Source organism: Etheostoma spectabile, chromosome 8 (genome assembly GCF_008692095.1).
Source record: "Etheostoma spectabile isolate EspeVRDwgs_2016 chromosome 8, UIUC_Espe_1.0, whole genome shotgun sequence".
Lineage (NCBI taxonomy): Eukaryota > Metazoa > Chordata > Actinopteri > Perciformes > Percidae > Etheostoma > Etheostoma spectabile.
Window position 1 is genome coordinate 34,788,120 of NC_045740.1, and position 16,911 is coordinate 34,805,030.

At 43.2% G+C, this 16,911-nt stretch overlaps 1 protein-coding gene across 1 annotated transcript in view; it reads right to left on the minus strand.

Moving 5' to 3' along the window:
- agbl1 (AGBL carboxypeptidase 1) overlaps positions 1-16,911 on the minus strand; it is a 119,204-nt gene that overhangs the window by 83,340 nt on the left and 18,953 nt on the right. The window contains exons 2-6 of the mRNA XM_032523385.1: positions 13,798-13,871; positions 7,091-7,154; positions 5,371-5,517; positions 2,065-2,196; positions 331-424 (exon numbers count right to left, since the gene is read on the minus strand). Of these exons, the coding sequence (XP_032379276.1) occupies positions 331-424; positions 2,065-2,196; positions 5,371-5,517; positions 7,091-7,154; positions 13,798-13,871 (511 nt within the window). The remainder of the gene's footprint in view (positions 1-330; positions 425-2,064; positions 2,197-5,370; positions 5,518-7,090; positions 7,155-13,797; positions 13,872-16,911) is intronic.

Genomic DNA, 16,911 nt, shown 5'->3' on the forward strand with positions numbered 1-16,911 from the left:
TATGGATCTTTTATTATATATGTGTTGGTCAGTTTGTCCCATTTTGCTGCAATAAAATTGAAGTGATATAGAGAAATGTTTCTTTTTAGATGAAACAGATGTTGACAAAGTTTCCTTTTGGGACATCATTTGAAATAAATAATAAAATTGCAATATATTGCAGAATATTGCAATAGGTTTACAATTATATTGTATCGTGACATAAGTATCGGGATAATATGGTATGGTGAGTGTTCAGTCAGTGTTATGTAGGCATTGTCCCGTCCAGTCCTCCAGTCTTTGAGTGGGAATTAGTGTCAGTGTGAGATGCAGAAGCCTGGGCGAACCTACTTGATGGTGGGCAGATGTTTGGGGCTACACTGAGGGATGAGGCAGTAGATGACATCCAGTCCATGGTTTGCTCCAATAAGGTTGGCTGTAGAAACTGTGGGGAGAACACATGACCAACTGAAAACAGGAATTCATGTTCATGAGAAGTAAAAGGTGTAGTGTAATGTGTGTAATTTAAATTCCATTACATTGAATGATCCGTTTCCTGACTCTTCAGTATCCACTTGTGAATAATCTTCCTGTTTTTTTTCTATTACCAGTTCTTTACTCAATATGTGTTCACTTGCTTTTGGAGTTACATGTAAGTTCCCCTTTAAAGTGACGTGTAGGCTCAGCACAGTATACAAAGTTAATAGAGCTGAGTCCTCAGTTGCAATGTCCAAGTTGATCCACTTGTGTGTAATGTAGCGGTTCAGCACTTCTGGGCTCAGTAATCACTGTTACTTAGTTGTGATGCTGACAATGTGTTATGAGCTTGGCAGATCTGCTAAATATTCGTTGCATCATGTCCCACTGCACGTAGCTCTCTTCAAGACACACAGACACAGGTCAGTTCCCTTAAAGGTCCCATGTCATAGTGCTCTTTGGAGGCTTTTATTTATAGGCTGTAGTGGTCCCCTAATACTGTATCTGAAGTTTCTTTTATATAGACCTTAGTGGTCCCCTAATACTGTATCTGAAGTCTCTTTCCCAAAATTCAACCTTGGTGCAGCACTACAGCCACTAGAGCCAGTCCCACAATGAGCGTTCCTTAGTATGTGCCCTTTCTGAGTCTGTAGCTTTTGAGGGGGCAAGGTGGAGGCTGGGTGTGTGGGCTTGACCAACTGCCACTTTGCTCATTTGAAAGCCATGATGTCTCTCTCTCTCTCATCGGTGGGACAAATTCTCTGGTTGGGCAAAGCAGAGAAAGGGGGGGTAACTTTGGTGGGGGGTAACCTTGCCCCCTTATGAGGTCATAAGGGGCAAGGTTACCTCGCCTTTCAAGATTCCAGATCGGCCCCTCTGAGCTTTCATTTTCTCAAAAGGCAGAGCAGGATACCCAGGGCTCGGTTTACACCTATCACCATTTCTAGCCACTGGGGGGGCCATAGGCAGGCTGGGGGGACTCATATTAATGTTAAAAAACCTCATAAAGTCACCTTTTCATGCCATGGCCATGACCTTTAAACACCTGGCTGACTGCAGCTGCTCTAAATGACACAAACACTCCAGCTGTGGATGAGTCAATAAGCGTGTCACAACTGTGGAACTTTTAACCCTTGAGGCTGGGAACCATTGAGTTCTCCTAGGTTAGTACACTGTGTACGCTTATCACACTGTTTCTTCTCGAACAGATTGTATTTTTACCACGTTTCTGACTTTCCTTGTTGCTTACAAATGATATGATATCATGTTGAAGGAGATTCAAATCACATATTAATAGAAATGATGAAGATTGGAGCAGAGGGGATCCATCCAGTTTTTTCTTTTTTTTTCTTTTTTGCTACTTCACTGACACCTAGTGGGTGAACCCTGCTCTGACTCAGGTCTCCAAGTGCTTAGCACCCAATGGAGTAGCTGCTGAGGTATCACATACCAACCAGGCTTTGTTATCCTTTGTCACATACTCAGCACAGGTAACAGGACATGTTGCTAGGAGAATGGCAAATAAATAGCTGATTCAAAAATGTCGACAAAATGAATTCATTATTGATCAGTGTTTGCACATGCATGAGTGAGTGAGTGTGTGTGTACCTGATGAACAGAAGACTTGGATGGCCCAGAGACAGGCTGCGGCCCTGCTGCCGTGCTGGGCGTTCTGTCGGAGCAGATTGAGAGTGAGCAGCACAGCTCCAGCCTCCTCTGCCTTCACACCTATACGCCGGTCTACACACACACACACACACACACACACACACACACACACACACACACACACACACACACACACACACACACACGGAACGTGTTCATGAATGTGTCATCAGAGTAATGTCAAGGTGAAAAGCGTTGAATCAGCTGATCATAGCATTTATTAAAAATATTTTTCATCTTTATTAGGCCTCCTGTGTTGTTCTCCAGAACCATTGCACTCCAAAATAATTTGCATAAGGACCCCAAAGCACCCTACTACACAACTCAACTGGGTACCACTGACTTCCTGTGTACTTATACTTAGAGTTAACCCTTGTGTCTTCCCGTCAAAATTAAAAATCAACACTTTTGTTGACGCTTTTTATCAATGTTTTTAACTTTTTCTTATGTTTATGTCCCTTTTTTTTAACACTACATAACACTAACTTATTAACTTTTTCTAAAATTAGAGGAATGGATGTTGATGGATAATCACAGACTGGGATATGTCAAATTTTACTCAATACTATTTCAAAAACACTTCAATTTTTTTCTTTTTTGAATGCTTTAAAATTAAATAAGACACCCCCAAAATTAAAACAGGTCAATTTGACCTGAGGACAACATGAGGGTTAAACTTTGTACTACCACATTTACCTGTAAGATGAATGTTACGTCGCAGATTCAGATTCTTCTCCAAAAAATACAACACTTGAAATGTGATGCAGTATTATTCATTAAACTATCCAGCATTATATTGGAGTTGAAAGCTGCACCTTGAACAGATGTTAAGTAATTCGAAGAACACTGTGCTGATAATTTCTCTCTTTTACTCTTCACTTGCACTTGAATGCAGGACTTGTGCTGTGCAGTATTCGTAGTTTTACTATTAATAGTAAATAGTTTACTGCAGAATTTTTTTTGGAGTTCTTCAGAGTTCAAAGGCATCAAACATCTTAGCAGCACACAGATAGATTGAGAACAATTTCATCACTTGAAAAGAGGACGGTGGGGTGCCCGTTTAGCTCACCTGGTAGACCGGGCACCAATGTGCAGAGACCAATTGCTGCATGTCATTCCCCCTCTCTCTCCCCTTTCAAGTCTAAGCTGTCCTATAGAAATAAAGGCCTAAAATTCCCCCAAAATAATCTTTCTTTTTTCAAAGATTATTTTTTGTGCATTTGAGGCCCAACCAATGTAAAGTTTAGGCATTTTAGTGGCCAGTGTCAAATAAAATCTCTTGAGATTGTGACATTTATAACAACTGTGTCACTCCGGCCTTTTCAGTGACACTTTTAGAAATTACTTTTCCTGACAATCTTACGGGATTTTATTTGACACTCTCCAATTTTTAAGCAATGAAATTGTTCTCAACCAATTTGTTGGTGGTGTGTTACCGCTGCCAATACCAACATTTCCATTTAGAGAAATGGTGAAAAGTAAAGCAGAAGTAAAGCAGAAGCAGAAGTTCTCTGATGACACAGCCGTTGTTGGTTGTGTCTCTGAGGGGAACGATCTGGAATACAGGTCGGTTATCAAGGACTTTGTCAGCTGGTGTGAGCTCAACCAGCTTCAGCTTAACACCAGCAAGACAAAGGAGATGATAGTCGACTTCAGGAGGAAAACATCCCCCTTCTCACCGGTGAGCATCCAGCGATTGGACATTGATGTAGTGGAGAGCTACAAATTCCTGGGTGTTCACCTAAACAATAAACTGAACTGGACTGATAACACCCAAGCACTCTACAAGAAGGGCCAGAGTCGCCTCCATCTGCTGAGGAGACTCAGGTCCTTTGGAGTGTGTAGGACTCTCCTCAGGACCTTCTATGACTCTGTGGTGGCCTCTGCCATCCTCTACGCTGTGGTCTGCTGGAGGGGGGGCAGCTCGGACCGGGACAGGAGCAGACTCAATAGACTGATCCGGAGAGCGAGCTCTGTCCTGGACTGTCCTCTGGACCCCATAGAGGAAGTAGGGGAGAGGAGGATGTTAGCCAAGCTGACATCCATCATGGACAACACCTCTCACCCCCTACATGACACTGTGGGGTCCCTGAGCAGCTCCTTCAGCAGCAGACTGATACACCCACGGTGTAAGAAGGAGAGGTACCGCAGGTCCTTCATCCCGGCCGCTGTCAGACTCTACAACACCTGCTCTACCTGATAGTGTTGTAGTTTCTGTTCCTGTTTTTCTCCCATCTACATCACACACTTTCTGCTTATCTTTAATATTGGTATTTATATTATTTTATAACAAGTACTTACTTTTCAATATTTATGGTCTCAGGTTAATATAATTTAAATTATGCTACCGACTCTTGCTTCTTTGCTCTAATTACACATTCAACTTAACTTAATTTTTAACGTCACTTACACCGCAATATTGTTTCTCTTATCATGGCAACCGCACTTTAAAATTCCTTTTGTTTGACGGCATTTTACTTACTCAGTCTACCATATTTTCATTGTCTATTTCTTGCCTGTATTTCTTGCCTTGTATTTCTTGCCTTGTATTTCTTGCCTTGTATTTCTTTCGTGCTTACTTGTTTGTGTGTTATTGTTTTGTTTTTCTGTTTTTTGCTGTTGCTGCTATGCTGCTACTTGTAACGACAGAATTTCCCCGTCGTGGGATAAATAAAGTATAATCTAATCTAATCTAGAAGCTGTTTCCCCAAATCCTTATCATATTGAACATTTCAGCTGATCTAGTCCCACCCAAACCAATCATTTAGAAATCATAGTCAAACTGATCTTACCATTTTCTGATTAAAAACAGTCGCCTAACTGACAAACAAAGCACACAACAACGGTAACGTGAGACTATTAAAAACATGACAGCTGTTTTTGTCCTATTGGATTTCCTGTTTATAGTAAAGACATGATTGCAGGGCTGGCGTTTTTTATTTCTCATATCTAGTTGTTGGATATTGTCGTTGGCGTTTCGGAATAAAAAGTAGCCTTTGAGTTTTGTCAGATGTTGCAGGGCCAGGTTTTTGAGTGGTGGGCTCTGCGATCTTCTGTTGGCCAGATATAGTGCAATGGTGATGATATGTGTGGCATTATACATATCATCACTATTAGTAGCATTACCAAAAAGATGCTGGTGGTTACAACATGTCTTGTTCCTGCTGAACAACTCACCATCTTTGGTTCAACAGTCAAACATTTGTCTTTTCATCCATCACCATGACATTTCTCATCCATCCTCACCTCTGTGTCCCACTTTAGCCAGCAGGTGCAGCAGTGGCAGCAGGATGGTGTAGTTGGGACTGAAGCTGCGGCCGGCTTTGACCAGTGCGATGAGCAAAGCCTCGCTGCCACCTTTACTGATCATGTAGTGGATACGACGATCTGTACCTGCACAGAGACAGAGAGATGCAGCTGGTTCCTCTGCAAGAAACTAATCCAATACAAAATAACCATGGAGGGGAAACAGTGGGAGTCTGATGGATGTCTGGTGTTTTCTGTGGTGTTAAGGTGGTGGCATGATCCAAAATTTAAAACAAAAAACAGGAATTCCACTGTGTAAGGGTTGTACCCACCAACAACTAACCAGGTTATCTCTTCTGTCTCTCCTTTGATTTCAGATTCCACCTCTCCCTCCAGCCCCATCTCCAACAACTTCAGTCCTCAGATCCTTCCGCCCCTTTCCCGCCCCGCAGCTCATTCCCCTTTTAGCCCCTCAGCATTTCTACCAGTCTTGTTTCTCTAGTCATTTGCTAGGTTGTCTAGTGTTTGGGCCAAGCTTTCCAGCGGTCCTACTGTTGTGTTGGCTCTTGTTTGCCTGACGTCAGCTTGTTTCTATGTGACTTCCTGGTAACTGACCTTTGTCTCCATTGCCTAGAAAATTGAACTTTTCTCATATTGTCTGTCTCAGTGTCCTGTGTTCTTTTCTGCAGGGTTCTTCAGAAACCTTACACTTTCTACCTTACTTTAAAGGCGTTGATGGAGAGTGTAGGAATAACTCTGCACTGTTCAATATTGGAGAGTACACACCCTTTAACACTATCTTATCTTAACAATCACCACCTCATACCCCAATGAGCTGAGGTCCAAAGTCAACATTACACTAATTCTGTCACTAAGTGTATTCCACCCACCTTCCACGAAGCATGAAACAAGAGCTGAAACATGAGATATGTCATACTTCCATCATCTTTTCCACATGGTTTCCACATTGTTTGAGCTTTGACTGGAACTCTAAATCAGCGCACCAACTGTTTATCTCCATCAACCAATTCATCTTCCACTTGTATTCAAAAGTTAGTAATCTGCTGTCACTAAGCTTAATTGTGTCCAGTCATGCTTTTAGCGGCAGAGAAAAATGCGGAGCCATTTGGTCTGTTACAACCCGAGAAAGAACAATCTTTGCTGAGTTTTGTTGGTGGCCATGATGTTGTACCTCCCCACGGGGTATCGGGAAAAGTTTGATCCTCCAGCTTCATCTGTTAGTGGTGAAGGAGTTGACCAACGGTCACACAATGACATTTTGGTCCGCTCTCATTGAGATTGAATGGAGATGAAATTGGTTGATTTTGGCCGATTGGGCAAGATGAGAGCGAATCGCAGAGGGGAGCAAAACAAAGCTGACAAAAGTTTAACTTTATTCAAATGCAGACCACTGGAGAACCAATCAGGTCCGCATGTTTGTGTTTGGGGGCGGGAGTTACAAAAGAAATTCTGACCAAGATGGCGGAGGTTATTAGCGCTGTATCATGAACATTTGTATGTGATTAAAATGTTTCTACACAAACATTGGTACATCATGGAAAATAGTCTGGTAGGACCAGGCTATCAAACTGCTTCCCTCCTCTGTTCTTTTTTCATGCTCAGGCTGAGTTTATCCCAAAGAGAAAACTTTAGTCCCCTACACGATATTGCCTTGTCAAATGTAGTAAAGTGGTCAAGAGCTTACAGTATGTGAGCTTACCAGCAGACAGAAGTTCATCCAGGACATTGAGGATATTTAAGGTGCTCTCCACATCCCCTCCATTCTGCACAGACAAAAAGACAGAAAAGACACAATGAATCAAAAGCTTATTCTATCTGAAATGATTGCCTTCCCTCAATCAGAATCTCTGTGGCCATATAAAATTAATACTGAAACAAACTCGTTGGTTTCATATTCACCTACGTACATACAACTACGTACATACAATTATTTTTTTGTTCTAGTTTTACTATGCACACTGATGAAGAGCTGCTAAACAGGTTAATATTGTACTCTGAACACAACGACTACGCAGGTTGGATATGCTCAGGTCTGTATGAGCCCAGCCATCCTCCATTGATTGAGTTTATTTCAAAATCACGTAAAAAAAAAAAAAAAAAAGACAGTAAGTAAGAAACAACATGCAAACCAACATATCTTTAAAAATTATTGTAAATGATTCATATAAGGATGTAAACCTATTCTGGTTCGACCTCAAATTACAATTATGAACCTTAAAATGAGCATATGAGCACTTTAAGAAGCTGTGGAGATCTAGGTTTACACAAGCCTATCTGATGTCTCGTTTACTCTACATGTTGACGTAACGCCAATCTCCCCAGAAGAGTTTCTCATCCTGAAGGTTTGAAATTGTCTCAACATGACTGAAAGCGTATGATGGCTGATTCAATTCTGCTACTCCGACAGAAATCTTTTGGAGTGGCCAAACACCACCCTCATTAAAATGTGTGTTGTATGAAGAGGTCTCCTCCTGTGGCCAACTATCTGCCAGTTTAAATAGGGACAAATAGTGCAGAGTTGTGTTAAGTTACTGTAATGAGAGACTGTTGCTACACACAGAGGTAACAACCTCCCTGATTATGGGTTATGATAGTTATGTCAATCGGTACTAGGGTGACCAAACGTTGGGGGGGATCAGACAGGGAGCACATACAGGGACCAGATCAGACAGGGAGCAGATCAGACAGGGAGCACATACAGAGGGCAGATCAGACATTGGAGCACATACAGGGGGCAGATCAGACATCGGAGCACATACAGGGAGCAGATCAGACAGGGAGCACATACAGGGAGCAGATCAGACAGGGAGCACATACAGGGAGCAGATCAGACATCGGAGCACATACAGGGAGCAGATCAGACAGGCAGCACATACAGGGAGCAGATCAGACAGGCAGCACATACAGGGAGCAGATCAGACAGGCAGCACATACAGGGAGCAGATCAGACAGGCAGCACATACAGGGAGCAGATCAGACAGGCAGCACATACAGGGAGCAGATCAGACAGGCAGCACATACAGGGGGCAGATCAGACAGGCAGCACATACAGGGAGCAGATCAGACAGGCAGCACATACAGGGAGCAGATCAGACAGGCAGCACATACAGGGGGCAGATCAGACAGGCAGCACATACAGGGAGCAGATCAGACAGGCAGCACATACAGGGAGCAGATCAGACAGGCAGCACATACAGGGAGCAGATCAGACAGGCAGCACATACAGGGAGCAGATCAGACAGGCAGCACATACAGGGGGCAGATCAGACATCGGAGCACATACAGAGAGCAGATCAGACAGTGGATATCTAGTTGAATCTGGATTTTGAAGCTGACACAGAATAGGTCATATTTAGAACATTATTTCATATTTATTTAATTGAAAAGAACTATTTTTTGTTAAAGGTTGTTACATATTTTATTTTATTACAGAAGTTATTTTTATACAATTGAGGCATAATAAAGCATGTTCATTAACCTCTGAGAAGCCTGTTTGAATTTGTGTTTCGAGGCCGGACCGAGTGTCCTCTCTTTTTGAAATCAACATATGGTCACCCTAACTGGTACCTGTCTGGCCTTCTACTGCTGCAGCCAAATACAACACTTTGGTAGCATGTCTCTGACAGGGCCTGTCCACATAAATTGCGCTGAAATATCATAACTGAAATATCTTTTGTGAATCGGACCCTGAGATGAAGCAGACTGCCGTTGTAAATGATGGATGGATAGATGTTATAACTGCTACTTCCTCCACGCATTTCTGCACTTGGATCCAAGCCACATCTCTGACAATTAGTTCCTGATTGTCAGGAATTACCCCTCATACAGTGTAAACCCACTTAAACACAGATCTTGGATTCACTCCCAGCTTTCATCCACACAGGTTTCACACACACTTCTACAAGCCAATCCAAATGCAGCACACACACTGAGACAAAAAAGTTAACATGACACAAACACATGAAACGTGAACGAGTATTAGAACCAAGCACATCTCAGGTTTCAGAGCTAACACCATAAAATTATACTGAATGGTGCAAATTTAGATTGGTTGGTCTTGGAATTAGACAATGTTTACAAATTTGAAAGATTTAATAAAACATACAACTCTTGTCAAATTTGTATGTAGTTTTTAGTTAGTTTTTGTAGTATTTAGTTCATCTTAGTGTGTAAAATTGATCTGAAGAAAAAGCTACCCCCTCAATAATGTGAGTATTTCCAGTTTAAGTAATAATGCACAATAATATCAGGACAATATGTGCCAATAGTAGGTGGAGAACACAGAGAAACATATGTTTTAAGCACATTGTTGTTATGCAAGCCCACTGACATTTATCTTAAATCGTCTCAATCGCCTGTAGACTATTGGACGCGTGTCAGTTGTTAAGTGGAATAGAATCGGCCCTTTTCTCTACTGTTGATGTCTCTTGCCTTTGAACAGTGACAGGGAATTGAAGACACCTGCTGCAGGGACGCTAAAACAGAATGAGTGACTGTCATCACGTCATTATTTACCACCAAGGACACAAGATGTGTGGGCGGTAGCCCACAGTACAGGACTACACGGTAGTCCTGTACAGGACTACACAGTAGTCCTGTACTGGTCCTGAACGACTCTTTCACTTGTTCTGCTGGCTTAGAATGGTCTGAATAACAGGAAAAGGAGTTGTGTGCCTGTTGGCTGTCACACGTGGTAGTGAACATGTCAGAGGGAATCCCTGGGATATCAATGACATACCCACTCTAGCAACATCATACCTCACGTGGAGCTAACATACAGGAGCCTACTAACAGAAGACTCTGTCAGCGCCTGGCTGAAAGCAGAACTCTGCTGTTTACTGCTGACAATGGCAATACTTTAAAAATGAATAATGTCCCAGAAATATGTGGTGTGCTACTTGAGACGAATGCCTTGTCAAGTCAGAGCATTCCGAAGGTGAGGAACAGTAATGTGGTCTCATCCAAACCAAGTGACAAGTGAGTTCAGACTTTTAGAAAAAGTTATATGCCCAATCTTAAAGTCCGGACTCACAGATTCATGGACTGTGTTGCGTGTTCTTCCGAAATTCGTAACCGTACGTACACACCGCCAACGACTTTTTGACGCTTTGGCCGCTCTGACGTGGAGGCGTTCTATGTTTGACCAGGAGAAGCTCATGCAGCCACTGCACGGCCAAGACACTGACACTAGAAACCTTTTATAAATGACATACTGTATATAATGACAAAATGTGTATTATTAATTGGTCGCAGTCTGTTTGCACTTAGCTCGCTCGTTAGCCGCTGAGCCGTAGCGACGTGCAGGCAGAGCTAGCAGCCGCCAGACTAACCTAGTGATCCGTGCAGGACGTCACTGTGAGGGACCGTAGAGACCATGGGACCGGCAGGTAACGTTAACTGGTCCCTGTACACAAACAACGTTATATCATAAATGAAAGGTAACCCAACAACGGCAATTATGAGCTTGTTCTCAGAATCAATGTTTTGGTAGGAACAAAGTTTACATCGTATGTTTCTCCGGGATCAGCCAGCGCAACGGACGTCTATTTTCTGATTGGTTGCTGGCGTTAGCCGCTGCATGCCACTGAACCACGTCATAGCTCATTACCATGAAGTTGAAAAATGTCAACTTCCTGATTGACGCTCTGGTCTCTCAAAACTCCCAAAACGCGATTTGCCGCTCCTTGCAGCTGAGAGAAGCTTCCATTGAGAATGAATGACTTCCGGTAACTTTAGAAGCTCATGTTGGTGGCGGTGTGTACGTACAGTAAGGGCTTAGGGTTGTCCAAATGTCGAATTTCAAAGGGCGAGAGGGTTTGAGAACACACTTACAGAGCCCTTTTTGTGAGTCTGCATCGATGCAGACTTCACCAAAGGGAACTACCCACAGTTCAAAGCGTTGTGACGTTTACTGCGGAGACCATGGTGAAATTTTGGAAATTACAAAGGTTAACAGCAGCACGACACACAACAATGGACTGGAACGGAGCTGTTGTCCAGCTTGTAAAACAAGAGTTTGAAAAAAAAACTGGAATCAGCCGGCCGTCTCCTGGGCCTTGGCCGTGTGGAAAGCAACAACCTTAAAATGAAAATTCCCAAAGTGTCAGCAACATCTTTGTTATTCAATGTCGCCAAGGTGACATGTGATCTGGTGAAGTGCTGTCCCAATCCCATTTAGATCTATCTAAGCCCATGTGGCCTCACCCACTCACGCACTCAGCACCTGAGATCAATCAGTCTGGGAGTCTTTAGTCCTCAGGGCTCACTCTGGGATTAGACCATAAACTTGGATCGGACTTGAAGGGAATATGAGACCTAGATGTACTTCTGCATGAGACAGTAGCACTGAAATAAAAAGGTCATACATAGTAAGAGGTGTTCCTCTCCTGCCCATTCTTGTTTTCTCTAGGATGAGTCTGGCTCTTAGTATAAAAATGAATGTTCACATTGAGACGCCATTACAAACTCCATTCATAATCCCATTTAATGTCACAAAGCTTTGACAGTATCTATCTCTGATGTGTTAGCCGAGTGTACTCTCAGTTATAGACATATCGCTGTAATACAATATCAGGGCATACAGTGATATTCTTTCAGTCATGTAGATTTTCCGTTCATCTGTTTATAGATATTGCTATATCTACAGGGCTATACACTTTCTCTCACATATCATACACAGAACAGGAACACATTCGGCATGTTGTTCGTCCCTGTTTCTATCACATCTTGTGTGCACACCTGTGGGTTTGCATCAGTTATGTTCATGTTTTCAGTTTCACACCCCTTGATAAACCACTCATTCAACACACCTGCAACATGTTCCCTCTCACCTATCACTCTTTCATCCACCAATCTCTGTCCAGCTGACCTTGATGCTGCAGCTACCAGAGTCACACACACCCAACCCAAATCAATTGCATTATATTTCGGAGTGCTAGAGAGTATTAAATGAGTCTAGTTTCTGTGTTGGCACCAAAGAATTCTTCTCAGTTACGAGTTTTTTCTGTTCTTTGTGTTTGTTGCGTTAGGTCATGGCAGTTTCCTGCTAGGACGTCCAGCCACGCTTCGCCTCACTCATGAGGCGGTACTAATCTACAATGATGAAAAGGAACGGGGCACCGCGGCCGTGTAGAATCGAGCAGGTACCATGTAATAGAATATCACCATTACAGTAATGTCCCAGGACCGACTACAACTGGTCCCGAACTCTGCTGCAAGGCTGTTGACCAGGTCCAGCAGGATGTCGCACGTCACTCCACTTTCACACTCATTACATTGGCTTCTGATCAAGTTCAGGATCTGATTTACAGTTCTTGTTCTGACTTATAAAGCTTTGCATGGTCAGGCACATATTTATATCAGCCTGATCGCAGCCTGAGGAGCAGGTCTGTGTGGTTCCCAAACAGGTTTTCCCCAACTGCAATCACACTGACAAGATGGAATATACAGTATGTGTGCATATCATGTATATGTATGGGTGTGTGTGGGATATGTGACTATACATGTGTATCTCTTTAGCATTTCTCATATTATTAAATTGCTAGCTATCTCATTTATATTTCATATTTTAACATTATTTATAATTGACTTTTTTGGCTGCTGATCGGTTTCTATGTCTGTTTTTAAGGTGGTCCGATGCAATGTAATTTCGTTCTACACTGCACTTCTCAAAGTGTTTTTGGAATGACAATAAAAATAATCTTCAATCTTCAATCTTGGACCTGGAACACCATTCTTACCGTCTTGCGTACTGCAGTCCCTGTTGAACCTTTTTTTAAAGCAGCTGAAGAGACTCATGTTTAAATTCGCTTTTGACTCATGTTGGTAACTTTGGGTTTTAGGTCATCATCATTTAATTGATTTTCATTGGTCTTTTAATAATTTTTTTCCTTGCTTATTTTCCGTTGGATCTTACTGTATTTTTACAAATGTCATGTCATGTGAAGCACTTCGTGACTTTGTCTGTAAAAGGTGCTAGGTCAAATAAACGTATTGTCATTATATTATTAATGTAACCCTCCTGCTTTTGATCGTGATAGAGGTCAACCGAGTCTGAAATGTCAGCACGCAGCAACAGAGCCCCAAATCTCCTGGGGATACATGACTAATTCTGGTGTCTCTGGTCTTATCATGTAATGCCTCTGCCGGCTCATGTGACAACTTCACATAGTGTGCACAGCGTTAAATCAAAGACATAATGGACGTTTTCGGACGTGTGTTACTGTAAAGAACTTGGTTGAAAATGTCAATAACTGCAACAAGTGTTCAACAATGTTCAGTGTGTGCAAAAAAAACTGCTAAGTCAAAAAATAATAAGCCCACTTTGACAGCTCAATGTGGTTAGATTTGCAACATTGTATTTAAAATAGCCTGAACAATACTAAGCAATGCAGTGTGGATCCCTACCTGCAGGGTCGAGAGGAGGACCTCTAAACCGCTGGAGCAGCTCGCCGACGCTGTCATAGCTGGGCCACGTCGTTCTGTGATGGACAGACGGACAGACACAGGGATAAACACACTGTCAGACAGACAGGTGGACAGATGAACTAACCAATAGACAAACAGAAAAAAGACAGGACAGGAGCACTTAGACAGGGAAAGATCGAGGGGGGGAAGCAGACGGAGGAAATCCAAAGTGCGTCCTCACCACTGAGCACCCAGCGTCTCACTTAAATCATCTGTCTCTCTCGTTTTCTCTCCCACAGCAAGCCAGACGCGCACATGCAGCGCTGCTGCTGTGTGTAAGGAGAGAGCGAACCGGAGACTCCCCCCGGCTTAACTACCAGGGTCAAACTCTGTGTGTGTGCGTGCGTGTGAGCATGTGTGTGTGTGTGTGTGTTTTATATTACTTTGCAACACATTGTCATAGAAAAATAATAGTAAAGGTGTCTCCATGCAGTTTTGCATGGGGCTTGGTTCACGTTGTAAAAATATTAAATACATGAAGATAAATGAAAGTGGTTAAAAGTGTGGCTGCTTGTGTGTCCAAGCGTGTGTAACCCTATCCGTGCAGGATGAAGCGCTCCAGAAAACATTTGTGCTACAGTGTTGAGAAGGCTGCCGCTATAAAAAGGTCCTGACAAGGCCAGCTGGGCAGCTGCAGGACACACAATACATCCAGTGGAGACGTCAACCAATAATGCTTTGTGTGGCTGCTATAAAACAAGCCTTTAAACAGCTCCTTTTTATTACAATCTCCAAACTCTATTCAGTGAGCCAAGCTTCCGCAACCACAGACAAAGAAACCAACATGTTACTGTACCACAACAGTTCTTAGACAGAAACACTTCCACCCCCCCCCAACCTCCCCCACCCCCCACTGCTCCATGTACCAACTCCATTTATATCAACCACTAACACAAGGGCAATTAGTAACAAAACCAGCCAAGCTTATAATTCTTCTTCTTTAATAACATCATCACAAATTAGGCTGCCAATCTACTGATAGTTAATCACGATTAAACACTATTTCTTCTTCTGTTCAAAAGGGATATTTCACAAGTATTTAATTACTCTTATGAACATGGCAGTGGTAAAATATGCTTGCTTTGTACAAATGTAAGTATTTTATCATTGGATATCAATTAATACAACGAAACAGTGACAAACGTCCCTTTTTTCTGTAAAAAAAACTGTTCAAGTCTGATATATTTTATATATAATTGAAATGTCTTTTGTGATTAAAATTAACTATACAGCTGCCTGTCTGCCCTTTCACTGAACTCCAAGACTCTTCCACAACTCGCCTGTACTCTGGGACAAGTTTCCTGAAAGGACGCATCTCTAAGGACTGTCTTTGTCTGCTGGCTTGTAAGGAGAGGAGAAAAAAAACGTAACGCATTTTTTCCAAATTTTCTGTTATAATAATGATCTTTTTATACACACACACAATATATATATATATATATCTAACTCACCAATCAGATAGTGCTGTGGGCGGGACATTGAGTGAGTCAGAGCAGGGACTGCAGACAAGCAGCTGCATAGTTAATTATAATCACCAGAGACATTTGAAATATATGTAAAATATGTCACACTTTAACAGTTTTTTACAGAAAAAAGTTTTGTCAGGACATTTGTCACTGTTTTGTTGTGTTTATCATGAGTAACAGCTAATCCGCCAATCAAAAAAGGGAATTACAAATATTAATTTGGACGCCTTGCTGTGTCTGTGTTGTGTATCTGATGTGTGTGTAGTTCAGTTCAGTTCAGTTCAGTTCATTTCAGTTTTTCTCATTAAAAGGTGATGGCAGCCAACTCTCATCACTTTAGAGTGTTCGTTGCTCGCTAAAGGCATCAAGTCCATGTGAAGCCCTGATCCTGATCAGCTCTGAAACTACACAGCGCAGGCCTTTTTAGTAGAAATGATGAGCAGCGCGTGTGTGTGTGTTTGTGTGTGTAATGGAGACAGACTGGGTCAAGTTGAAGGACACACTGAGCCTTTCCTTAATCCTAACTTTTAGTCAGTGAGCTCACAGCCAGCTTTCCAACCCACATGAACTTTACAGCGCTCTCTCCTCACACACACACACACACACACACACACACTCAGAGATGGAACCGGTTAATAGGCCTTGTTATTCCCTTTGGGGACAGAATGTTAATCCACAGCTGAAATCACACACACATACTTCTGACAGACAAGACTCCCCTGGCTCAACACACACACACACACACACACACACACACACACACACACACACACACACACACACACACACACACATTTTAATTTCCTAAATAATAAGGGAAGACCCTGTTTGCTGCTTCAGCTGCCTGGTTATTTCATTGCAGACATCAGTAAGGGCAACTGCTATTTTAAAGCCAAACCCAGTTTGTCCTTTCAGGGAGTCAGGGTGTAAGAATGTGCACTCTAGCTTGTTATAGGGAAACGGGGGCAGAGGGCAGCGCCAAAAGCAGAATCCCTCTAGCGGCCGGAAATGAAGTCGGAACAATCTGGCAGGCGGCGGCGAAGGCAGAATCCGTCTGGCGGCCGAGCAGGACGTTGAAGGCAGAGCCCCTCTGGACGGCGAAGACCCAGTGGAGGCCAGGCAGGACGAAGAAGACCTTCTGGAGGCCGAGCAAGACCGCGAAGGCAGAGCCCTTCTGGACGGCGAAGACCCAGTGGAGGCCAGGCAGGACGGCGAAGACCCAGTGGAGGCCAGGCAGGACGAAGAAGACCTTCTGGAGGCTGAGTAGGACGGCAAAGGTAGAGTCCCTCTGGACGGCGAAGAACCAGTGGAGGCCAGGCAGGACGAAGAAGACCTTCTGGAGGCCGAGCAGGACGGCGAAGGCGGAACGTATCTGCCGGCCAAGCAGGACGTTGAAGGTAGAGTCCCTCTGGACGCCGAAGACCCAGTGGAGGCCGAGCAGGACGCTGAAGACCCTCCGGAGGCCGAGCAGGACGGCAAAGACCCAGTGGAGGCCAGGCAGGACGAAGAAGACCTTCTGGAGGCCGAGCAGGACGTCAAAGGCAGAGCCCCTCTGGACGGAGAAGACCCAGTGGAGGCCAGGTAGGAC